This window comes from Rhopilema esculentum, chromosome 5 (assembly GCF_057945365.1).
Source record: "Rhopilema esculentum isolate cy_ngs chromosome 5, ASM5794536v1, whole genome shotgun sequence".
Classification (NCBI taxonomy): Eukaryota; Metazoa; Cnidaria; class Scyphozoa; order Rhizostomeae; family Rhizostomatidae; genus Rhopilema; species Rhopilema esculentum.
This window is the reverse complement of record NC_142819.1, coordinates 9337718-9365455: the sequence shown is the minus strand read 5'-3', so window position 1 is coordinate 9365455 and position 27738 is coordinate 9337718. Positions and strand designations below refer to the sequence as shown.

Sequence of the window (27738 nt, the reverse complement as noted above, 5' to 3'; positions counted from 1 at the left end):
AGATATAGGACAAGATTCAATATTTTACTGCAGAACAACATTGAATCATGTGTCGCTTTAAATAGAATTAGCCAAAGATAAACACCACTTCGAAATATATCTCCTTTATCAAAATGATTTTAAGAACAATTTTTGACAAGTCATACCAATGATTTAATTGCATCTGCAAAAAAATGTTGATCAAAATTACTTTTTGCAGTATCTCAGCCTTCGCTTGTCTTCGCTCTGTTTTTGATTTTGGACACATTTTAAGGCTCGTGTTTTGATAAAACTGTTCTTACAAATAAAGAGTGTACAAGGGTCATCTACAATTCACCCTGTAGATTTGCTTTGCAAAATGTGCCCGCGAATTTAATAAAAAAAGGAAGCAGTCTCTGAAAAGAAAATTTTAAGAAATCCTAGATTTTGAACAAGTTGTGAAATATTTTTGCATGTTTTCAAATATTACAGTTAGCATTTGGATGAAATCTAGGCATTTTTGCTTTGAAGTAACATACTAGAATTACAGCATTTAAATACATTTGTTTGGCTTGTTCTACAGAAGAAGGCCTAAACAGGCAGTATGCAAAGGGGTTTCCAATACTCTTGAATGATATGAATTCAAGAATAATGCATTATCATAGAGTTTCGTTTTTTTCATGTAAGCTATAGAATAACAGAATTCTCAAAGAGGCTCTTTCAAGCACAAAATAATACAAATGGCAGAGTTCTACAAAAAGATAACTGATGCTTATTAAACAACTATTGACAAATAAACTTTTATACAAGAAACTAAACCCTCTACACGTACCTTTCTGTGCAAAAATATATCAACAACATAACGAAAATGATAATACAGAGTACTGAAGAGTAGGCTTAACAAAATGAATTCAATCTCAACAGAACTTTAACTAACATTATCGGCCGACAATTATTTGTGGTCCAGCATCATCGAGAATAATGTTTGGAGACTTAATGAACGTAAGTATATAAAATGTTTTCGAGCATTTAACAGGAATTTGCGATGGATCAAAATGATATTACTTCTGGTTTAAGAGGGTGACATTATTTACATGATGCTTAATTTGTGGGCATTTTCTCGGTGCGTATTGGCATTTAATTCATTTGTTCCTTATCTCTGGGGTTGATTGCTAGAATGATCAATACAGTGTTCAGTTTTTCCATATTGACTGGCCCTTCCAGGATTATGACAAAAAATACGTCAGATCTATGTGGTATTACTAGTTTCAACTATGTCAGATCTATGTTGTAAACAATCCAATACTACCTTCTGACTGGTTTTGGGGAGCCCTTTTTTAGTAAATCCGACTTTGAGCTTGTGGCTGCTCCCTTTCTTAAGTTCGAGTCTGTTTTCGACGGAAGTTTTGTTCCTTTGCCTTGACTCCAGCACTCTTTATTAATCTGAATACCATCCACTTGAATCGACAGTGACTTCGCAGGTATTTGAGTGAACGACTTCGCACCACTGCTATACCTATAAAGACACATTAAATATAATAAACTCTATTGGTTTGTCTTAAAAGGAACATCATTCAACTGAAATGCAGTCATACCTAAAACAGCCTGATTGGTTTCTTACTTGCAAACACACTTTTTCAAAACAGGGTATATGTACCATGGTATAAGAAACATCTATATACAGTTCAAGTCTCGCCTTTAATTAAACCAACTTTTTTCGATCAGCCTATTGAGCCTATTTCGATCAGCCTATTAAAACAACCCAACGCACTTTGTTTGAGCTCACGATGTTTTGCCTGCTCGTGGTCGACCTTGTTAGCTATGTTTTGGCGGGTAATTTATCTATGTCATCTGTACGAAGTGCAAAGGTAAAAATCAACAAATCAAGTCAAGGCGCACGTCAGAAGGAGGCTCTATCTCCCCACATGATATGACATTTAGCCTTAGGCCATAATTGTTGATTTAAAAGCCGATTTTCATTTGCTGTCTAACATGGCAAACTCAGTTTCAGTTTTATGCCGAATCAAGTGTTCGCGGTTATCATGCTTATAAACAGTATGATGTCCACATTGGAGAGATCCTGCATTGTGAAAACGAAAGGGATAATCCTCATGATATTTGCGCTATTGGAGTATACAAGAATCAAGCTGTATTCTTGGTCATGTTCCAATAGAGCTATCTGCCATTTTCAGTAGATTTCTTGATGATTATGGAGAGTTAGAAGCTGAGTGTATTGGATCCAGATTTAATGCAGGTGAATGCAAAGAGCCTCAGTTCCCTGTCGATTACAGACTAACAGGAAACAAAATGTACTTGAAGACTTTGCGTGAAGAGCTAAGAATCATCAGCAAAGATGTTATAAGAAGGCTTTCAAAGATTACTAGTTTTGAGTTAGTTATCTAGCCTAAGCTTGATTGGAAGATATGGTTAAGCAAACTAAAACTTCGTAATTTAGAAGGTTCAAAAGCCACATAATCCAAATAGCAAGACACACAGTAAATAATGTTATGCCAATAGAATGCTAACATTATATATGTACATCATTATCATTTATTAACAAGTAAGGCAATGCCTCAAGGGATGTACACCCTGGAATGTCCCAGAAGTATCAAATTTGCAAAATTGTCTCTGCATGTTGATCTATCTTTCTTTTAAGTTTATAAAGCAGTTGAAAACTTGTCAGTCATAGCTTTGAAGAAACATCAAAATATATAAACCGTATAATAATACTATTTACCTTTTTAAAGGAAACTGTGTATGAACCAGCCTGGAGGGTTTCTTATAGAGGGATGTTTTTTTAGCAAAATCAGGCCTGAGTTTCTTATAATGCAGTTTCTTAAAGGCGGGACTTTACTGTACCTGGGTATCTGATTTCGCCTTTGCTTCAAAACACACGTTAAAAAGAATAAACGTCACATGCTGGTACTAAAAGAACCCTCGTTTAACTGAGAGGTAATCACTCCCATTTGTCACACCTGGGTATCTGATTCTACCTTAGATTCTAACAAAGACCAAAACAAAGACCAAAACAAATACCAAAGACCAAAACAAATACCAAAGACCAAAACAAAGACCAAAACAAGGACCAAAACAAAGACTACAACTAAAGCCAATTTTTGCCGTATAATGCCACAGCGATCTTGTGGTCTGTGAGGCGCTTTAACACCTAAAAATAAACATCTATACATTATCAAGGCATACTGTACTTAGAATCAGTCGAATCAAAGTGTATATGGCTACTACCACTCACTTAAACAGTCTGTCGATCATTTTATTGACAATCACTTTCGGGCCAACACCGTAAATCTTGTGGGCCTAAAAATAAAAGACTTGAAATTATTTTCATTTCATCTTAAATTAACACTTGCTATGTATTCATTTGCGTGCGAAAAATTATACATCTATCAAAAAAGAAACCTAAAACAGAGAAAGGCAATGATTCACTATTCATTTGCCAAAAAGAAAACAAAATTTTAAGAAGGTTGGTTTTCAGAGCAAAGAATATTGGCATTCAGAGAAACCTACCTCGTCAACCTCCTGTACATATGTGTAGAGACCTCGGAACTTCAAACCATCTCTGAACAATACAAAGAAGTGGGTGGCATTTGATTGTGATAAAACCTGCAAGAAACAGAGCCGACTTAATACACGAACACCACTGGCCTTGTTTCAGTGAGTGAACTGAGTGAACCAACATTCAATTAGGATGTAATGACCGTCCCGGCTTCAGTAATATAAGATGGGACTAAAACCTACTCTTCAAAGAAACGATCGCTCTCCTTTCCTGAAACAAACACCAACTTACCAGCAATACCTAAAAAGTTACACCTCCTCTCCTATGACTCGAGAAGAGTTAACTGACCCAAATTACATTACAAGAAAGCCACGTGGACAAAATTCAAATTTTGCTAAACTCAGAAATAATCTGTCTAACTATTTTGTATCAAATTCTCCTCTCGTGCAATTTCGAAGATTGACATTAGTGTCATATGTGACTTGTTTATCGCTTCTTCAGGCACAGATAAAGAGTTGTTCGGATCTCATATGTCGTGCCTACCCTAGAGGACATAGTATTCAGCCGGTCATACCTGCAATGACTTCTCCTTTGCCTCTTTGTTCACTTCCCCAGACAAGCAGCAGTAAGAGATGGCGTTGACTATAATCTGACGATTTGATTTTCCCGTTGGCTTTACATACACTGGAGGACCTGGAAAAACAATGAGAGCGGCGTCAACACAGGGCAGCAAGCTAAAACGGTGCTCCCAAGCAAAAAAATAGAGAAATAAATACCCGCATAACAATACATTGCACAAGAACCTTGGTGAATTCAGGAAAATTCTTTAAGCATGAGGGTATTATACAATAAACAGGAATTTTTTTATAAATGATGGCTGCTTCACTTTTGATTGCCTGATGTCAAGATCTATATCATTCTTGAAACATTTTACGTCTCGCACAAATCCTTCAGTTCGCTATTTTTCAGGGCATTGTTTCATTCTAGCGCTGTCACGAACAATGTACACATTCAAGAATAAAATAAAAAAAGAACAATTATGAAAATAATAACCTTTGTACTCCGCAAAGCTTGATTGTTGGGGTGGATTGTCCTCGACCTGTCCTAAAAGCGGGCTTCTCGAAATTCCGGAAGGTGTTCCCTGTTTTTTGCCGGGAGGTGTACCCCTAGAAAATTACAGATGAACAATTTGTGAGTTTACTTACATATCAAACAATATCGTACACACAATAAAAAAATGTTCTCCGCAAAGTCACCTTGTAGAATGAGTTCTTCTTTCCATAGTAAAGAGGCTTTAGTTTTCAAAGGTAAAGTAAAGAACATGCACTTCACCCTGGCATACGGGACTTCATCAGAGCAAAAGTAAAAAGTGCACAAATTAAAATGGGCGATTGTGATGTCAGATTGGTGGGTGTTGAATGGTGTGAATGCAGCGCAGCCTAGAAGAAATAGGTAATGAGAGTGGAAGAGGGAAGAGTGGCGAGTGAGAGAGCGTGGGTGGTGGTGGTGGAATGAAAGTGTTATGAGGTAGGGCAATGGTGATGATGTTCTAGGTTGCAGAACATACCAATACAGAGCATAACAAAATCAATACAATTACAATTCCTGTGATGTTATTTTTCTCGGGCTTAAACCCAAGGGAAGTGGTACATGGGTACTTTCAAATAGTCCTTGTGTTACTAACTATAGAACTTGTATGCAATAATATACTTTAAAGATATCACACATATAATTTAACTATGGTAAATCATCATATATGCATACCATTGCTCGTCCCTTCTTGGAAGGCGGAAAGGGGCACACTCTACTTCTTCAGGGTCCCTCAATTTTCCTCTCAGCGTTTCCTCTTCCTGCTTCTGTTTCCTTAATCTCTCCTGCTCTTCAACTTCTTTCTTCTCCAATTGAGCTTTTCTCTCCTTTATTTTCTCTTCTTTTCTAGATTTAAAACGTGTCAGAGCCTTTTAGTTTTTTTAATCCGTGGCCAAAAGAGCTCTACTTTCACTGAGCAATGTTTGAAAGAATCGCGTGGTGCTCAGCATTGCGTCGCAAAGAAACAAACACAACAGTTACTCAAAAACCCATTGGATGTTAAGGAGCTCTTTTAAAAGTTTTGATGGAAACCAAGACAACTGAGCAAGCCTGTGCAAGGCTGTGCAAGACACAAATAAGTGGTCAAATAGACAAAACATTGCTCTCAGCAAACATGTTCAGTTTTGCTCAATGAACGACAAATTGAATAAATGACCTGAAATCAGCGTGTGGGAGTAATTTGCTCAGGCAGAATGGCATAAACGGCGTTTTGCCTAAGTAGAATTATCTCACGAGCCTCTAGCATAAGAATTACAAGAGCAATATGCAAACAATTGTTAAAGGCGCAACCGGCATGCTTTGCGACTTTAATTCCAAAACCGGCCTTATATCGTACTGCATGTAAATACAAAACACAGTCAGATTCTCATGGCAGCTGCCGCTAAGCATGACGGTTGCGCATAAGCCTTTTAAGGCACTTTGCCCCAACACATTTCGCAGGCCATTTAATTTTCCTATTGGTTGAACTATACAATAGATCTGTTGTTACGTATCACAAACTCGATCACAAACGCGCTGCAAAGCCTATTGTTGTAAAGGTTCGTGTCCAGTCCCCACGTGTTAAGGTCACGTGATGTGACTGCCAGGGGTATGTATTTTGCCAGGGGTATGTATGGTACGTTGCTTACAAACGCTTGACGTTGCATATAATAAAAGTTATGTTTTGTTAACGAAGTTGTTTTTCTTCATGTTCCTGCCCTAACAATAAAACACCTATTGTTAACTATGAACGGTTGACTGGCGGGACACAGTGCCTTTAAGCCACATCTTTTGTGAGGTGGGAGGGATACCACGCACTCTCATTGCAGATAAGATGTCTAAAAATTATCATATTGTCAAAACTGTTATTTACCCAAAAAGAGCACGGCACATTCTTTTAAAACAAACTATACATTAACAAGAGAGAATTTGAATATGACTGATTTTGAAGAGAGTAGATAATGTAAGTAAGAAACAGGCATTACACTGGAGAAGCAGATGTTCTAGATGGCCCCAAATTCAGACTACTTCAAGACTTACCTTCGTTTTCGCTCCTGCTCCGCCTCCCTCTTTGCTTTCTCTTCCTGTTGTCGTTTCAGTCTGTTCTGGATAAATTTCTCTTTCTTCTTTTGTTGCTCTGGCGTGAGTGTCTGCAGAAAAGTGAATTCATTTATTATAAAAGTAGCAGCAGCTTGGTTGCATTTCTTGATAATTAATCTACTAGATTTGCTTCTCAAGCGTATGACATCTTGGAAAACACAAGAAATTCTACACGATTAGCATATTATAGCCCACAAAGAATATGACAGAAAGGCAGTAAAAAGGGCTTGCTAGCATAGTATTCATAAATAGCATTAAGATTTATAGCATTATAGCAAAAGATATGCAGCAGACTTTGAATTTTGGGTTGGTAAACATTAACACGATGCACTTAATTATTTTGTCTTAAAATTCACTTGCTTTTCTTACATCCCATGCATGTATTCTGTGTTTCCACTATTCCAGTGCATGCTAGTAGCAATATATGGAATAATGAAACAATTTGGGATGCTCCCTAAAATCTCTGCATGCTCGCTATACAGTTCTTAATGCCACATAAGCCTTGTGCCATTTTATCAATACATATATCAATACAAACTGCATTTTCTAACTTGATTTTAAGCAGCTTTTGTAATAGCACTATTTTGTTGAAACTCAAGCTTCTTTGAACTCAAAGTGTAAGATTAGCCATAACTGATAAGGCATCCAAAAGCATTTTATATAGGAAACCAGGAATACTTGATAGAGTGTCTGTTTGTATAATAATATCGTTAGTTGACGCTATATGCAAAGAACGACTGTGGCCTATTTTAAGAAACCCGAGAAAAACAAATGATTACCGTTTGCGTCGACTCGATGTCATCCGTTATCTCAATGATCGTTTTGCCACTAGGACCAGCTGCCAAGATATCATCACCCGGAATAACCATTGCAATGCCCTTCTCCTTCGGAGTTCCCCCTTCGCTTATCGCGTCCTCGTTTTGTAATGCAAACATTGCAGTTTCTCTTGGAGACTCTTTTCTCAAAGAACCAGCCGCTGCATGTCCTTCAATATCCGGAGGAGGCTCATAATGAGCCCTGGCTTGGCTTTCAACATGTTTTCTTGTAATGTCATCAGGTTCTTCATAGCTATTTTTTCTTATTACTTCATCCGTGTTGATATACTCACTCCTTGGGCTATAACCGGGTCGGGTATCTAGTCTTCCATCAACACTTTTTTGGTATGGTGGAAAGTCATCCGGTTTTACTACGTAAGGATCCGTCCAAGCTGTACGACGTCCGGTATTATTAGTAGAAGCGTCTTCAAAACCACGGTCGTCAAGTCGCGACGACTGATGAGGTTCATTTCCAGACTGTGGCATCGCCACGTGATGTCTGGAGTCAGAGGTATATGCATTCTGTTCTTTACTTTGGTATTGTACTCTAGGACTGACGAACACCTGACCATGCAGTTCGCCCGATTGATTCTCAGCCTCAAGCGCTTCATAACTGGTGCGTTTAGGCAACGAAAATGCTGCACTCTGTTCTCCTATCGTGCTTGCTTCCATAATTGTAGTAGAGCCGACACGATTTTCACGCACTGGGTAGTCCGAAGTTGTGGATGATTGAGTACGATTGCCAGGGTCCTGACTGGGTATCGGGGTAAGGGGGGTCGAACATTCATTAGGGGGAGACTCCAAAATGTTTCTCTTCGCTTTTTGATTACCTAAAGCTTTTGCTGGGTCATTTTCGTCGGAAAAAGGAAAAAATATGAGACCGGGTTTCTTCTTTTTTTCAGCATCCTACAAATGGAGTGAAAATTCCCATCAAAGAAAAATGGGGCAAAATAAATGAATTACAAATTTTCCAATAACTTAACTTGATTTGCTGTATGAAAACAAGTTGCTGATAACAACTTTTCGCAACAAAATTCTTTCATTAACAATACTAGTTCGAAGGGTCTTTGCTGCAAAAAATTATTCGAAAGCTTAGGGGAGCATATTAATTTGAGACAATCTTTTTATGGCCAAGCTCCAAGTAGAAATTGTAGATACCAACAGATTTCAACAACTTTCCAGATTGCAGAAATTATACCGGTTCTCAGTGCAGAAAAGATTCTTTAAAATGTTTTAAGTTCAAGTAAAGGGTGGAAATCACAATATTTTGGCATGGTAGACCATCCAAACAAAACCATCCTTCATCAAAGACGAAGAAAGTTGTGCCTAAAAAATTTCATACCTTACATTCTGCTACATTTCACTATCTATACAGTTAGGCCATTACATGTTCTGTAAATAGTTTACTTTCGATTTTACTTGATGTATATATTTATATTGTAAATATAACATATATTCTTGCCCCTTCATAAACTGGATAAGCTGTAAAACAGTATGAGTACGCAATGAAACGAAGATGTAAAGAATCAAAAATAAAAAATATACCAGAGCTGCTTGCTTCTCTTGCTCTCGTCTCTCTTGCTCCAGATTGGACTCTTTTCCAACAGCAAGCCAAAAGGCCTGTTGTCCCAGTTTCGTACGCTCCTCGTTCCACTGGTGCATCATTTTCCGCTTCTCCTCTTCGATATGTCTTCGCTTCTCCTCAAGCTGCATTTTCAACACAGCTAGCCGTGGCGCAAGCGACTCTCTCTGTGATTCGTTTCCACGATCATCTAAAATACAAACAGAAACCTCTAAAGCTTTCCAAATACAATGAACTGGTATAAGATTTCTACCAATAACACGAAAAGAATCGGTTGCTTACCGAAAGAGTTTAAAAATATACCCAAACTATACACGCATCAAATATCTATGACATTACATATAAACTGAATGGCTGGTTGAAACGTGACACATATAAACACGATGAAACATGACAGGCTACCCAACATAGAATTTCCTGCAGGAGGCCCTGCTCGGCTGAACACATGAAAGACAGTAAGGGTACCATCATTATGCGCGCATGTGTTGAGACTTTCTATGCTTCTTGTGTATCTCCACCGCAAAATTGTCTTGAAAAAAAGAGATTCAAATGGTGGAACATTTCTTGACATAATGACGAAGTAATGCTGATGAAAAGCATCATTAACGTCAAGAAAGAAATGAAACAATACAATATATCAAATGACTACACTGAAGAAAGAGCCTTCATTATTCGTTTCCTTTCATAAAGCATGCAAAAATGCAAAAGCTTCGCACGATGAGCACAGATACAAAAAACTGTTTTATTCCATATTGGTTTTCCTATTGAACGCAGGTTGTTTCACCCAAACAACTATCGAAAACTGGCGTGTTGCCACGCGGGATGTCCCTCGTGACACAGCCCCTTTAATAAAATGATTGAATAATAAATTATAAACTTTCTTATTCTCAAAATTTTACTCATTCTTTGTACCAAAACACAGTTTCAAAAATATAGGAAATATGAACAGAATCTAAGAAATCGATATTCAAAGCTTCCAGATGAAGCGAATATTAGATCAGGCTTTGAGACGTACAGTTTTCTTAGAAATCGTTGACCTTCAGCTTGGGAAATGAGAAAAGTCAGTTTAAAAAAAAGTATACTTATTGCAATAAAATGTGCGCGAACTAAGGCTAACCGGAGACGAGAATCATGTTTATTTGAAAATTAACTTAATGGAATTAAATTTGCTTGTTGCGAACATTCCTAGCAAACTAAATGCACGGTATGATTTTCATCAGCGGACCATCCTCATTACCTTCGACCCTCTGTTAAATTTTTCTTTTGCTAAAAGCAATGAGCTAGCTATTATGTACTGGTGTTAGTCAAACCTACCTACAACATTCAATATACGGAGATGCACAGCGGATCCACGAATACTTAAACTAAGAAATGGGTGTATACGATCTGATGTGCAGAAACCATGGCTTTACCCTCAAGATGGCTTTGCACATAATGCAAACATCAGGCAACTATATAACTTACAATTGAGGTAAAGTTGTTTTAGGAAAATAAGAGTGAATCAAGCACCTATGTACAGAACTGAAGATCAGTATCGTAACGTTTATGCGATTAATCAATTGCTTGATTGAGCAGTGCAATCGAAGTTATGATTTTTACAAGGAAGCAAGACTCTTAAAGCACACTCTACCCCCCGCCTCAAAAAAACTCATGCTACAGAAAGCCATCTCAAATAAATCACCTATTCAAACAAACCTTTTGCTGCTCGTTTATACCGAGGCTTCCGCGTGTTTTTTCGGTTGAGATCGAGACTATGACCCGCATCTTTGGAGTGTCTGTTACCTGACCTCGTTTCATGAACAGAATTGAGCTCTTGACGCGAATCTACCGACAAAGAATGATGGTCCATGTAGTCTTCAGTTATTCTTGCACCTCCTGCTACCCACGGCCTCAATTGCTTTTCTTTGCCACTCCGATAAATTTCCTCTTCATTGTGTTCATCATGTTCACGCAATACACTAGGATCATCATCATCTGACCTTGACGCTTCCTCGTCCCTCTCGTCTAAACATCGCTTGTGTTTATGAGAGCCATTGGCGTAATCTGCGTGATATTTGCTTGTTTCCTGAGACAACCTCCTTTGCAAATACATATCCTCCTTTCCATGCCTTTTATCAACCCTAACGACTATCTCAGATTCATCTTCGCTCATTGTATTTAATTTTGTCAATGATTTTGTCATAAAAGTGCACAATTTTTCCAGCTTTTCCAGCAATGGTTTTCGCTTAATATCGTAACTCATGGGTCTGTGCCCGAGATTCTGCGTTCTTTGTGCCCTCGGTAATTTGAACGGGTTCATTGTCAGGTCGCTGTCAAGACTGGGCATACTAGCAGAGGCCGTATTGACCGCCATGCTTTCTTTCATTGCTGTATTGCTTAACCGGCTGTTTTCTGAGACTTGCCTCTCAATGAGTCTATTGTTCTGATAGTTTCCCGCCAAATTCATGACGACGTCAACACTTTCGTCTCTCGTTGCATTTCTGTTGGATACTGTGATCACAGAATCAGACAACTGACGGTCAAAAGGCTTCTTATCGACCAATGCATCGGCAGCAGTCTTTTCAAACTGATCTCTGCACATCTCAGATTCTTCGAAATCTGACAGTACACTCTCGCCTCTAACAAATTTCCGTTCAACATCTTCAACTAAACTTGACTGTGATTCTGATATCCCACTTGAAGGCCGGCTTCCATTTGAAACATAAAGATCAAAATCCTCCGCGACTGTTTCGTCTTGACCTTGCCTTATGTCCCTGTCCATTTCATATTTTCTTTCAGATGAAACAGTAGCAACTTTTTCAATACTGCTTATCAATGCTGAATCTTCATTCGATTTATCTTCAAAGTGAGCTTTTTGCTTATCCTGAGATCCGACTTTCGATTCTTCAAGGTCGTCTTCATTAGATTTCTCAGGAAAACCTGAAGATTCATCAAATTTCGTGTCTTTCTCTTTATCAAAATCAGTAGATTTTCTCACAACAAAAGTCTCTTTTCTTCTGACACCCGTTTTGCTTGCTTCTTTTCCCAATTCCGGCTGCGTAACGGTCTTGTGTTCTCCACTTTTCCTCCTTGCTATTTTTGATGCGTCAAACTCTTCTCCTACAACAAAAAACTCTCCTTTTCGAGGCGAGTTCTTCTTTCTCTTTCCAACCTCCTCCTCACTAGCACCAACATCAGCCCCAAATGATTCACAGTCGACGACGAAAAACTCACTCTTTCTTTTGAAAGGTTCTGCAGTTGAACCAATAGTTTCTAGGCCTGTCTCATTCGGCTGAACACTAAGCATATCAGATGTCACCTTCGCTTTTGCCAATGCTACTTCTTCAATATATCTGCTGCTCTGCAAGCCTGAATTCTCGCTTGATTGCCTTTCAAGCATACTGTCAGTATCTTTATTGAATTGGTCCAGCGGAGGAGCAGCCTTTCTCATTTCTTGCTCACTAAGAGATGATATTCTATGCAAAACCTCTTTTTCTGCATCAGGAGTGATTTCCCAGGATTTATATCTGGCTTTGTTTAAATCTTCAACTCCTTGCGCCAGCTTTTGTCTGCGACTAAATCCATTTTCAAATCCAGTTTCTTCATTAGTCATATCACTGACGAAAACCAAATCACGGTCATCGTGTCTAGCCTCGTTTGCAGCAACATCAATTCTATCTTCACCTTGGTCCTTTGTAGATACCATTTCCTTCTCTTTAAGATTTTCACCAGGGAGCAAGGGTGAACCATTCATTCCATGATTCTCGCTTCCATCCTGGATTCCTCTGGTTTTCCTAACACCTGAATGTTCTGTAGTATCAGAAAACATTTTACCATCAAGCACACTTGATGAATTATTCACCATCATAATAGCCGAAGACTGATCCTCCGTTGATTTACTAATCCAAATATTGACCTTAGAATTAATCTCTTTGTCCTCCTCGCTACAATCAGTGCCGTTTTTCCAGATGTCATCAATTTTCTTCACCATTTCAGTATTTTTCTTCATTTGGAATTTGGAAAGACCAATCTCGTTACAATATTTCTCTCCATGGTCATCTGGAGATATAAAATGTTGACTTTGCGGTTCATTTACATCGTCCCATATCAAATCTCGATCAAAAGTTTCATGCAAAACTTTTGCTTTGGAATCAGCCGAGCCTTCAACACCGCAACTGTCAATTTTTGAATCATCAAAAACTTTGGACCTAGAACATTCCTTTCTGTTATTTGTTTCTACCTGCTCTTTCTCGACGTCAAACTCGGCTCCATTCTCATCTTTCTTATCTTGACTTATATCAACAAAGAAGCCGATTCTTTGTGTTTCAAAACTCTTTCTAAACTTCTCTAGCGATTCTCGTTTTGAAACATGAACTTCTGCCTTTACAGGTTTCTCTCTCCGGTCACTATTAATAGTTTCATTTACCTTTGTAGTCTGAATCTTGCTATCAGAAGCATCCTTGTTTAAAGTGCTTGACTCTCCATCAATAACAAGTCTCGGTTGTCTTGAAACATTTTCCACTCCGCGACTTTCTAAAACGTAAGTTCCAGGTCTGGGTGATTTATTTGCTTGAAAAGAAGTTCCTCTAGTTTTAACATTTTTGATTGAATGTTCGGATTTATAAGAATTATCTGCATCCTGAGCTGCGTTTCTGTCTTGCAAATTAGCTGCTGCACAATACGTACTACTGTTTTCCTCGAATGAACTCCTCTCTTCGTATCCTTTTTCAAGTTCCAACCGACCTTCTTCAATGGCCCTTCTGATCTCTTCCTGTAAGTTGCAATCTTCTGATGAACCAAGACTCCTTCTCGCAAGAGACTTTTTAAAGGCAGCTTCATCTTCATATTCATCTCTACTAAAAATTGGACTATTCAAAACATAGGTTCCTGGTCTTTCCTTGACTTTTCTCCGAGTTTTAACAGATAGTCTTCTTCTCAAGTCATGTGGCAAAGTAGCTGTCTTTTTGCTATCATCCTCAAAGTTTACATCAAATTTTATTCCTTGGCTTGAATAATCAACATCAGGGCCAGCCCTTTCCTTTCCATTGTTAATCTTCAATGTCAGCTGGACGTTTTCACTATTATCCACAATTTTCGAGGCATTTGCATCAACAGGCGGCTTAATTCTTTCACTTTTCCTGTTTGCGGTACTGTGAAGATCTTCACTCTTGTTCTTTGTTTTGCTTTGGCAAGACTTTTGGTTTTCCTTTCGATGAAAATCTCGCTCACTTGTCGTAATTCCGTCGTTAAAATTATCATTCAAGTCTGAGATGTTAATCTCTAGCTTTAGTGCAATTCTGCCTCGAGCCATATCCTCATCAGTTTCAGCTACACATGACGAGGAAACGATACACTCTGTCCCTTGTTCATCTTTGCCATCATCGCTAAACTCATTTAAATCATTATAATTTACTTCACAACTTGGTCTACTAGCATCTGCAATTTCAGTAAATGAATTATCTCGATACTTAATCGAAGCAATTTGATTGTTCTTTGATCCATGATTGCTGTATGTCTCCTCTTCGGGCAACCTAACCAATGCGCTTGGCGATCTTTCCACTAAACTGCCATCAACCAATGTTTCCAAACTATTATAAGCTCTTTTATGAGACCCACCTTGGCCTACAACTTCCTTGCTCTCATCTGCGTTTAATTCGTGCACCCTGTCCTCGACAGGTTTTTTTGAAAAATTAAAAACAGCTGTTCCATTGTGATGATTCTCATCTGGACAACAATCACTTTCTGCGTATATTGATAAAACAGCATGTTCATCTGCCATTTCGATGTAATCAGGCTTGTAAGAAAAATCCCTTTCAACTGTTTTAACTTCATTATTATTCAACTCTGCATCTTCCTTTGTTTCAACCGTAGAAGTTAATGAAAATTTTATACTGGAATCCGTTCCATCGTTGTAATCGCTCGGTTCTTTAAACAAATCTGGATCAGGCAATCTGCTTCTCTGTTCCTTATTATAAAATGCACCCTTGCTGATGCTGTTCTCTGCATTATCTTTGTCTTTCGGGACGCTGTCATCATTTATCTGCTCCTTTCTCTCTTCTTCTGAGAAATTAGCCACTGAAACCCGCTCAATCACACCCTTGCCGTCACCTTCTTCAGACCGGTAAATTTCTTTCTCTAAAAAGATTTCTTTATTTTCATAACCATTATTGGATATATTTGTGCCAAATTCAGTCTCTCTGGTTTCAGTTCCATCAATACTGCCCTGATCATAAGGTCCAATGTACTGGGTTGTTCCATCTGAATCAACGAGTGAAGATGTGGCTGTGATCCCACTATCTCCAACTACAGCTGGACTGCTTTTGATCATAACGTCTTCTTCTTCTTTGTCAGAGACTTCATCTCTAACTTCCGAGCTTTGATCTACACAATCTGTACATTTTTCACCGACATCAAGTGAAGTAGCTGCTGGTTTATTCATGGGATCAAGCTTTTTCTGTGATACTATCCAGTTCATATGTAATGGTCTCTCAATTATTTCTAGAGTTTCTCGGCTTTCATCTTGATGTGTGTTAGAAGCAACCGAACGTTTATTCTGTGCTGTATGGAAGGCCTTGGTAGTTTCATAATCAATCGTATCTGCTGACAATTCGGTATCTCTAACACTTTGTTCATCTGCTGCAGAATTCTGATTTGATGTTTTTTCTGTTATATTATCAGAAATCACAGTTTTATCATCTATTGGTTCCATTGTGTTGGCCTCAGTTGCTACCATCGTGTTCATTTCCTCAGCAGGATCAAATTGGTTTTCATCAAACAACTCTATCTCAACAGCTTCGAAACCTATTGGTATGTTATAAGAGATTGACTCATCCGTTTTATTCGCTGTCTTATCATTTTCAATTGTGTATGTACTCGGTCTTGACTTTTTCGATTTGATGTGTTGGTGGGACTCTGTGTTCTTGTCATTTTGAGTTCTAGCTCTAATGTTAACCCTTCCAATTTCAATGGGTTTCCCTTCATTTCCTATGCCATCCTGCTTTGAATCATTTTCCACTAACCAATCTCCTATACCTTCAACCCCAGTAGAAATAACCTCTGAATCTTCCCTGTCTCCATCGTTGTATATTGCACTATTTGTAATATTTGATAAAGGCATTTGCTTTTCTATAATGAATGTCCCTGGTCGTTTTCGACGTCTTAGGTCTTCACTTTGCTTTGATGAGACTTCTTGGCTGCTATCGAGAGACATCTCAACTTCATTCTGATTCCTGACATCGGATTTTTCAATTTTTGGGTCAGTAGCCGAGCTGTGCGGACTTTTTTCTAGAACAAAGGTATTGGGTCTCGGAATTCTCTTTCTTTTACCTATTCCTTCTGTTTTTGCAGAACTAGGCCTATCACCATCATAATTGTCATCATCTTCCTTTATTTCTTCTCCATCTAATCTACTGCTGGATATAGCACCTTCTTTAGCTCCTTTATTGGCTGATTGCTCTAATACAAATGTGCGTGGTCTTTTCATCTCTGTTACAGTGCTACCACGTGTATCATAACTAACAACACTGTCATCCTCTATTCTAGCTTCAACTATTTTCCCTTTTTCATCTGATACACTACCCAACTCATTTGTTTCTTTCTTCTCTGCTATTTCTAGCACAAAAGTACCAGGTCTTTTCATCTTTGCTCCAGTTTGACTGCTGCTGTAAGCAGTACCAATTCTGTTGTCTTCAGTATTTGGAGCAAGAATATTTCTATTCTCACTCGATAACCAAGCTTGTTCTTTGGTTCTTTTTGTATCTTCTTTTTCTAATACAAATGTACCAGGTCTTTTGGCCTTCTTTCCTGATCCATTACTCCCAATTTTAGCAGAGTCATCACTATAGTCAAAATCAACCATGTCCGCTCCAGCATTTTTGTAAAAATCTGAAAGTGTGTCACACTTTTCAATTACTTTTTCATCTGCATGTTCCAAAACAAATGTGTTTGGTCTCTTGATTCCACCTCTGACCACAGTACCCTCATGTTTATCAAACATAGAACTGTCATCACACACCCAATCATCACCCCCTTTCCTGTCTACAAAACTACCTTTTTTATTTTCTAATGTACTATCCTCTTTGTTTTGAATGCCTTTAACCTGCTTTGAATTGACATATCCCGATTCATTCAATTTTTGTTGTTTATAAACATAATCCTTTTCATACATGGGTCCAAATTTCTCCCTCTCTGTCTCAGTAACAATTGCCAAAGAATCTGTTGGCTGCTGAAGATCCTCATCATCAACTCGGTGTAAGACATAAGTTCCCGGCCTTTTAAATTTTGGCTGCACCTTCACTGGACTGTCATTACTCTTTTTTGTCATTCCTTTGGAATCATCAAGCAAAATTTCAACATTAATTGTATCTTTATTTTCACATTCAGGAAGCTTTTCTTGTTCAAAAGATTTAGGCATATTCTGTGTTACATCACTTGAATTCTCTGAAGATAGCTGTATTTGAATTTGATCCAAAGTGTAAGTTCCTGGTCTTCTTCTACCTAGTAAACTGTCAGTATCATTTGTATCAGAGATGTGTTTGGTACAACGATTACCAACTGGATCATTTCTACTGAAGTTCTCATTATTACTATAAAAACTTGTCCTATTTTTGCTTCCTTCTTCAATGATATCCTCTACTGTCTGCCATTTTACCCAATCACCTGGATACTTCAGTTTTTCAATTTGACATTCTTTGCTGCCTTTTTGTTCTTTTTCAACCTCTGACTTCTTTACCAAAAATTCACTCCTTGGTACAGAAAAACCATCTATGGTTGTCTCACTACCTATATCAACAGACTGATTATGACTAGCAGGTTTAGCAGAGGTATTGGAAGCTCTTTGCTTTTTGTTTGTTGGTGCAGAATCTAAATCTCTTATTTTAATTTCTTTCTCAACTTTATTCTTACTGCCAACTTTAGCATCAGTCATATCAGGTGGATCAGAAATTTGGCTGGCAAATACTTTATCTTTACTTCCTTCAGTGACATAGGTTCCAGGCCTTTTAACGCATGTGGAAGAAGGTGACGAAAACTCTTTTCCAGATTTTTTATTGCCAATTGCAAATGTATTGATATCATCAGAATATTCATATAAGACATCTTTTACTGTTCTGAATTCACAAGGAAAACTTTCTTCTACATAAGCTGCTGCTAATTTATCACCAACCTTGTCAATTCTGTTTACTTCTGAAGTAAGATCACTGCTTTTACATTGTATATCACTGTGTTCCTTATTACTAGCAAGATCCGGGTTACTGAAATCAGTATCATTTCTTCCAATATCAGCAACTGGCCTTTGAGATGTTCTGAGCTTTACAGACGGTGTGTTATAGTCTGACTCTTTTCTTACACTTTGGACATCAGTATTAGACATTGAAAAAGCAGAGCCATCAGGTTCATTATGGTTATAAAAGTCACTCTTTAACTCAGTCTGATCACCATGTCTAACAAAACTGCCCAAATTTTTATATTGTTTCAGAGATTTAAGTGCCTCAAATGATCTCAATACAAGTTTTGCTTGATCCCCAATGTATGCAATGTTTTCATCTACAACATTGTGGATACTAGTATCTAGAAATCTGCTTGACAACATTCTATCCTCCTGTAACAGTTCCTCATCAAATTCATTTCCTCCACCTGAAGCCACATGAAAGCTTTCTAGTGCTTTTGCAGTTTCCCTGTCTAATGCAAAGATCTTTTCATCAATTAGTCTTGAGGCAGTTGGAGATATTTCTTCCTCCTCACTGTAATATCCAAAGATTTCTTCGTGCCCCACCTTGTTATTATGTTCTTTTTCCTGCTCTTTTTTACTAATATCATCCCAATTCTCATTTATAAAACAATCTGCCATCCGACAGAGGTCATCCAGGGCATCAATTATTGGCAGACCTTTTTCTTCTGCTTCACTCACCGGTGTTGATTCAATGCTATATGTATTTCTTCTTTTCCTTTTTGGCTTATGGTAATCAGTGAGTGATTCATTTTCATAATCTGAAGATTCATCGCTACCAACAGATGGCTTTTTAACTGGTGATTCTAAAAAATCTCTCACTAACATTGGCTCAAGCTCATCACTTTCTAAATTAAGTGCTAACATTGTTGACCATTTTTTTGACTTATAATCATTTGATGGTGTATCATAATATTCATCTTCTTGGAATGATTCAAGATTTCCATCATACTGTTTTCGTGTCAAGCTTGGAGACTCTGGAGACTGAGCTGATATTTTGTAACTTGACAGTTTCAAAGGAGATTCTTTTTGCTCATTTGCAAAACTAAAGCTGTCACTTTTAGAGTATCCACTTAAATCCTCTACGCCAGAAGACGAATCTGGATGAAATTTGCCATACTGTTCTTGATAATTCATTCCATGGCCAGTTACAATTTTGGCTGATGAATTTCCTTTGCTATTATCAATAACATCAACTGACTGACATCCATGAAAGCTTTCTCTTGCATGTGTATCAGTTGTACTAATGACTTGAGCATCTGTTTGTGTCAAACCACTTCCATCTCCAGACAATCCTAACTGGTTACGACAGTTATCCTTAGTCACTTTCCCTTTATCACCTGCATCTGCAAGCTTGTGTAATGCATCAACAATATTTATGCCCATGTCAAGGGCATCATCAAGAATATCAGCTACATCACCAAGCGTAAACATACTTATCCAAAAAAGTCACCAAACATCACAATTTATTCTGAAACATGAGCATGGAAAAAGCAAGGAAGCTCTCTTTCTACGCAAAATGAAAAGAATTCCATCATATATTACACGTTGACCAACAAAGATAACACACAATATGGTAGGCAACCTGAGACTGTTTCTAGACAGGGATATCTTCAACACAAAGAGCTTGTTTTTGTATAACAATAAATTAACTAGACGGGGATAATCTCCCCTTTAGGCTTTTCGCTACAAAACACCAACTGCTCAAACAATCTCACATTAAACCTTTAACCCTACCTGTCGATTGGCCTACCAAAAAGTTTTCACGTCAAAAATATTTGGATATAAACAGAGAATACTCCCTGTACGCCACATAATTCGTCAAATGTAAAACAATATATTTTATTTATCCAGGAGTCTTTATGCAATATTTCCTTTTCCTCCAATCATTTAGTAACATCGACATGTGAAAATCTACTTTGCGATCCATAATCTCAGCTGACTGTGCATGCCTAGGCCTATCGTCAACATTAACAAAAATGGCTTCCAACGCGACGAAAACGAACGATGAAATGGCTTTCTGATAGCAATGATCCACAACCTCATTAATTTATTTTCCTTTAATGAATAATAACTTTGCTCTGCATGTTATGTTTTTCTTTTTCTTCTCTTGTGCCAATCTTTTAATAACTAAATGAAAACACTGTTGTGAATGTTGATAAGAACACTGCGGTCCAGTCTTCTATTGTCCACGCGTTCGATTTCTATTGTAAATCAACACAATAAAGAACAAAAGCCTATCGAAATGGATGGATAGGACATCAATGGAACTTCTTGAGGTCCCACGATTATTTAGGCAGTCCAAAGCGATAAGCAGATACGTCACTGGCTAGAAATTTCGATCTGTTTGGAAAGTGTTTTTGTTAAACTCCAATAACAAAGCTTTAAGGGTTGGATGTCTGATTTGTAGGATGGACAAAGCAAGCTCGTTTTAATTCAAGAAATGCAATAAATTGAAGTTCGTGTTGGCTGTTTTGAATTTTTTTCTTAATTTTGAAGCTGCTTTGCTTTAAATTGGCATTGCTTTAAATCTTTTCTTAAATCATTAGGGCGTCAGCAGTGCAATCGCTAGCTATTGCGATCAAGGGGAGTGTTCAGACCCCCTTGAAATCCGCCGATTTTAAGGGGATTTCACACCCCCATGCCCCCAATAGCTAACTCACACAATTTTTAAATCAAGCCGTCTAGAATGGCCAAAAATGCATCTCCAAGACTATGATTTAACAAAATACTATACCCCTCAGAATAAAAAGTTCGACGAATCTCAGAAAAACATTGATTGTTGATTTTTAGAAAAAATTTGGAAGGGGAGGAGTCAAGGGTCATGCTAAAACTAGAAAGAAAGGACAACCTTTGGTTCAGAGTGGCCGCAATGTGAATAACAAGAAGCTGTTGAATTGATTGACAGAATTTTACTTCCTGAACAGAAATGTGCATCTTCTATGTCTCAAGAATTTTCAGTAGGCCATTTTTACATATCGAAAATGCAGACATTACAATGATACAGAAAGTTATCTACTGAACTGATACAAATAATAGACAAATAAATAAGTTTGTAAATAGATAAAATAAAATCAAGCAGTATATAAACAATTTATTCTTTTTTATATCATACTCTGCTTTCAAAAATAATAAAAAAGACGGCCAAAAAACTTTACCTCTGAAAAAGTGAGGGGCCTTTGCACAAAATCCTCATCACATACACCATTTGTATTGAGATAAATCATTGGGGTCAGCTGTTGCTTTATGAAAATATCATTTTATAGCAGGCCTTGTGCACGCTCTATAATTTTGCATTTCTTATTTGTATAACCCTGATAATCTCTAGCCAATTATCAAACATAAAATAGAAGGGGCGAGAGGGAATGTGTGGTAAACATAACAAAAATGCCAAACCTTAAATTGCCTCTCTCGTATAAGCACTCCTCCCCCACCCTCGAAAAAGCCCCCGCCTTGGAAATAGAAATTGCTAATAAGCTCCCAACCTCGAAAAGCCCCCATCCTAATATGCCAAATATTGAATTTTGAAAACAACAAAAATTACACCATTTTAGTTAGTAAATGACTGACAACACATTCAAAGGCAAATGGAAAAAACCTAAAATAAATGAGACATTGACGAAGTGACCGCTGAAAACAATGAACATGCTAATACTTTTGACAAAATAGCTTTTAAACTTTGATTTATAATTTGGCTCCAACGAGTTTTTGCATGGCAACTTGGAGATGACTTGTACAACAGCCCACATCTAAAAACTGCATCGTGTAATAAGTGCTGGCTCGCGACTTAACTTATTCAATATAGTTTCTGCATTCACACTTGTGTCGAATTTCAGACCCATCGCTCCGTGATAAAGTATTTTACATCCCGGTCGCAAGAGTGTTTTTCCAACCAAGATGAATGTTTACCCATTCATCGATATGCTAATTCCATCTCATATAAAGTTAATGGGCCCAAAATCGAGTTTCGATTTTTAAAAGAATAGGATCAAATGGTAAGTCTTTTGTTGAGATAAGCAATGGTATTTCAAAATGAAAAATAAAAATATAGCGATAACTGGCAACCAAGCAGCATTATCAAATAATATCATGAAAATACATGTTTTTAAAAGAACATAACAAACAAATTTTGCAAAGATTATTTTTGAGTATTCTTAAGTTTGCCAAGAAACTAGAAATTGAAGTAAATCTTGCAAAAACTGCAACAATCTAGTGAAAACTACAACAAAATATACCAAACGTCTCTTTATTATGGTTCATAATATGTGTGATTACTGCAGCGATCGCATTTGTGCCGTAGAAGCGGAGCCCCTATAACAGAAAGCAGGAGCCCTACCGCTAAAATGCCGGGTGCCGAGAAAACTTGCTTTAACAAAGTCCCCCTTCTAAAGTTAATATTCTGGTCATCAAACCAAAATGTTTGTCTGAAAAGACATCTGACGTAACAAGAACGGTTCTTGAAAAACCTTTACGGGACTTTAAAAATATACTAGATTGAGTGCCGTACAATATAATTCTATAATAACGATGAATGTAAATTGTACCAGGGAAAAAAATGATTAAATGAATAAACGACGTTTTGAGCATAGCCCGTTTTCAAGGGACATGTACAGAATAACTGGTGTGAAATTCCCTGACACTTCGGACACTTTCATGGCTTTCCTTGACATTAGACGCAAATGGTTTACGTTCCCCCGATGTTCTAGGCTTTAAAGATGGTTTACGTTGTTGATGTTGACTATGGATAAGGAGACTTTCCATTCTCCACTAAGATTCACTGTGTGCACGCAGGTCAGTAAAAAGCGAAAAAGCAAACGTTAATGCAGCAGATAGCGTAGCAAATATGTTATAGCAAGGCATGTTATAACAATTTTCCTTGATCAACAAATCGAAATTGCCAACAAGACATTAACAATTTAACTGAGATCACCCTGACGCAACATATTTCATACAATATTCCCTGAATTTTTCAGGTGTTCTCCGATTTGCTTCTAAAAATTAGTCATTTTCAAAACTGTCCATGCTTTTAGAGTTCTTTACGAGCTCTGCTTCCAAAGGCATATAAACAAACAAAATATTAGTTTCGAGGGACTTCCTTTTTAAATTAAAATCTAGGAATAAATCATTAACATTGTTTGCTTTTTTTTAGGAGGTTTCCAAAGGTTTTTAGTAATAAAATAACTAACTCCTGACCTATTTCCCTTACAAAACAAACATTTGTAAAATTGAGTCATCTTGATTGATAACAAAATTATAATGAGAAAATCGTTGATTAATCTTATTTTTATAGATGCATAGTGCTTAGCATCTAAAGAAACATAAGGTATGACTAATATAAAACAATAAGAAAACTGCGATAAAAACACAACAATAAAATAACTTAGGGAAACAATAAATAAAAAAATAATAGGTAATTATAAGAAAGTGAGAGATTTTGTATTTGAGAAGTTTCCAAAGACAGCATAAGCAGCAAGGTTTAAATAAGTATCATCCGAAACCAAGGCTGATGCTCTTTCCTGTCTTGACTGTTATCGAAAATGCAGAGTGATATGAACGGATATCGTCGTAATTAAATGCTGTTCTCCGACTGATGCAGCCAGGTATCAATTAACCAACTACTGATATATATATACATACAATCAACCATTCAAGATTTTACTTTTTCAATAGAAACACATTCCTGCCTTCAAATAAAATATTTACATAAATTTCTTAATTCTGCTATGACGAATTGATCTAAGCTGCTAGAATAATGCTGGTTTCGTATCTTCACATATGTAAAGTAAAAGATCGGATAAAACAGTTGAGCCCCAATGTCTACACCTCAAAGAGATTTGGGGATTCTGTTTGTCAACCGAAGAGTAAAAACAAAAAAAGTTAACAAATAATCTTTTTCAAAATCAAGTATTTCCACGTGAGTCTAGAGAGCACAGGGAAAACTGAAAAAATAAGCCTATTTCTATTCCTTTGTCAAATATATAAGTAATTATAATTATATGCTAATATCAGGCAGTGACTCTAGCATAAGAAGATTTTGGCAAATGAATATCTGCAGATTAGTTGAAAATTGGCAGCTTTGCTCATTTTCAAAATCACTACTTTTCTACACGCAGTTACCTACAAAACATAACAATAGAACAGAACTTTTTTCATGCATAGTGGAAAAGCAATATATCCATGCCATAATCGAAAAAGAATACAGTGGCTGAATGGAGTACGATTGACTCTTAATGTGACCAAACGAGGCTCACAAATCCCTCATAAATATGCGGAAACAAAAAAAAAGCTCACAATTCTGGAGCTTCTATTTTGATAACGACAGATTCCAAGACACTGAAACGAAGAGCCGACCTTGCTTATGACCATCTTGTTTGAGTATTATGATAAGTTTAAAACTGTACGGACCAAAGCTTGTGCACAATACCGTATTCACCTAACCACGAAAAGAGTGAAATTATAAGATTACCTTCATTTTCACTTTGGATGACGTCTTCCGTTGCTTTGCTTTGCGCATACTGTGCCCAGTTGGTAACTGGTCCATTCGAAACAGTCGATATTCGTGGATCCTAAAAGTTAATCAACACATCTTTCATTTCAAAGACATAAAGAACATTTGAAGCAAGCACTGTAAAGCGGAAACAGCATACTAAAGTTTTTTTCGTCTGACACTCCTAAGAGTAACAACATCGGATACTATGGCGAAAAACATACTGACTCCGTAGACTCTGTAGAGTATATCGTAGGCGGAATTTTACTTAAATAACTTGGTAAAGCGAAGCAAAAGCTTCAGGCCAAAAGGAAACATTAAGAAAAACCCGGTATACTTTAAGTTAACGAAATCAATATACATCTCTTAACAAAGAGCCTATCAGATTCTTCTCATTTTCTTTTTGATATTTTCATGAGTTAATATCTGAAAGACACAATTGTAAAATATGGAGACACGATGTGAATTAGTCTGCAAAGGGTGACATTTCTTTTCAATTTAAAATCCAAAAGACAACATCTTTAAAAAATAACATACTTTGCCATCTTCTGGTGAGAGCAATCTGTTTGTTACACCTTTCTTTTCGTTTTTCACATCTGACCATGTTGTTGTTAGATTGAGGTCCTTACCCTCGATTGCATTGGCGTAGATTATTTCTCCCTCATTTTGCCCGTCTTCAAACAAGTGGGATGATTCGCCCGCAATATTGTTTGTAGATTCCCCTACGATTCCCTGAAATAAGAAACGTAACGATATGATAACAGCTTTAACTACCGCTTTCAACGATATCGACGTACATCGCCCTTTCGTGAGGAATTTTCATCAATTTTACAGCCTGATTTCTGAACTAATTGCTGCTGAAACTTCAGTGAATTTTACAAAAAAGGTCATCACATGAGAAAATTAGATGTCGTGCCGTGTGTCGTATCGCGTTGTGTTGCATCGTGACATGTCGTATCGTGTCGGCCGTGTCTTGTCTTGTCTTGTCTCGTCTTGTCTTGTCTTGTCTTGTCTTGTCTTGTCTTGTCTTGTCTTGTCTGGTCTGGTCTGGTCTGGTCTGGTCTGGTCTGGTCTGGTCTGGTCTGGTCTGGTCTGGTCTGGTCTGGTCTGGTCTGGTCTGGTCTGGTCTGGTCTGGTCTGGTCTGGTCTGGTCTGGTCTTGTCGTGTCGTGTCATGCAATATTCCTGTCGTATTTCGTAGTATTGTCAAGAAAAGCAGTGTTGTGATAGACAACAACAACATAAATTTCTGCAACATGTGGACCGATGCAGTGACAGTCTGAAGTTCTTAAGAAAATGATCACATGAATCTGAAGTTATACTCGTAGGAAATGCCAAGGGTGAATTTAAAAATAACCAAAGCGCAAACTCGAGAAAATAAAAAAGCTTGAAAAGCGACGAAATAAGAATTACTGTCTTAAAGAACTTCCTACCTTAAGCCGACTAAAAGACATTTGCTGAGCTGAAAATCTTTTTAGTAAACAAAGTACTTTTTTCGTTTTTAGTAAAGCTGAAAGGTTTGAATATTGAATATAATTGAAAAAAATTGAATATAATTACAAACGTGAACATATATCAGAGGGAACTGTGATAGCATAATGTAAGCATAATTCAAAAGTGTCACTAGAGGAGACTTACCTTTAAATCATTGAAATTTTGGTCCTCAAAGACAGGTTCTGCTTTTTCTGATCTTGTACTTTTTAACTCAGTTTTATTTGCTTGAGTAAAACCAGACAATTTGTCAATGTTTAGTTTCTTTTGGCTATCAACATGCAAATCAATATCGTCAGAATTGAATTTCGAAGAACGTGTTACCACCTCGCTTTCAATACGAGGGGTATCCGGGTCCATTGCATCAAAGCTAGACGACTCTCTGATATTCCCTACTTCATTCGCAAAAGAACCTGCTAACCCGTTTTTAGCCTCTCTCGTGCGGCTATTCTCAGCCTGTTCGAAATGACGGACATACATTTCCTCTGTTTTTTGTTCAACCGGGCCTCGAACTGAGAATGTTTTCGAATGCTCATATGAAGTCCCACTAAAATTCTGACCTGATGTCACAGTATTCACATTATCATTTCCTTGTACCAGTTGTCCATTTATATCTATATAATCATCTTTATCTCTACTGTGAAGGGATGTTCTAATGCTATTATGGGTAAACTTGCTCTCTGCATCAATTATCGGCAAGCCCGCTGCCTTTGCAGACTCTAGTGACATTTCTGAATTCATAATTGTGTAGCTAGCACGTGGTACTACGTCAGACGCTTCTAAACGATGTTCACCATCGTAACTCTTAGCATTTTTCCCCCTTGAAAAACTGTTTTGTAATAACTGTTCACTTGAAGAGTGGTGCAAGTCTACACTGCCTTGATTGTCACCATTAGAAAGGGTTTCTTGGCTAGCAGCGCCAGCTAATGATAGTTCAGTGTCTGTTACACTATAAAGGGGTGTTATATCACCACTAGGGATTGTAGGCGAAGTCTGGGAGTCACTAAAGGAAATCCTAGAGGAATCACTTTCAATGGTATGGGAATCTTCAGAATCCCCAAATGACCTGCGTGTATCAAACGAGTATACTGTTGGCGTCGATGGCTCACTGGTTTCCGCTATAGTAGAGAGATCATCGTCGTGGTCTTCGCCTTTCATTTCGCTTAAAGCTTCGTCATGAACTCCCAGATTATTCTGGTTTATTCCAAAAAGCTTGTTGGGCCTTGGAGAAGCGTGTTTATTCAGCTGGTCCACTCGATGTATTGCAGGTTTCGCAAAATTGGTACCAATTAAGTAATCATCTTCCTCGAGTTGAGGCTCAACAAAATCCCCGACAGGTTCTGTACTTTTCATCTGGTCCGTGTGCTTCAGTAACTCGGTCCGAAAATCCTCAGCAAAACTTGACTCTAACCTACTACCGATCGAGCTTTCTTTACCCGGAAAATCCTTGACTTTTTCATGCATATCATTGAACGCATCTGGACATGACAAAATGTCATCAGGTTCTTTTGCGTAAGTA

The 27738-nt window shown here is 37.6% G+C and overlaps 1 protein-coding gene across 1 annotated transcript; it reads right to left on the bottom strand.

Annotated features, from left to right (window-relative positions):
- Positions 1-707: 707 nt before the first annotated feature.
- Positions 708-24686, bottom strand: LOC135690133 (uncharacterized). The gene is made up of 10 exons (XM_065207609.2): positions 10733-24686; positions 9001-9227; positions 7420-8361; positions 6581-6690; positions 5237-5407; positions 4526-4638; positions 4047-4165; positions 3484-3579; positions 3209-3273; positions 708-1474 (listed from the first exon to the last, which is right to left on the bottom strand). Exons 1-10 carry the CDS (start codon positions 19674-19676, stop codon positions 1264-1266), a joined length of 10998 nt encoding a protein of 3665 aa, XP_065063681.2. The 5' UTR covers positions 19677-24686; the 3' UTR covers positions 708-1263.
- Positions 24687-27738: the final 3052 nt, after the last annotated feature.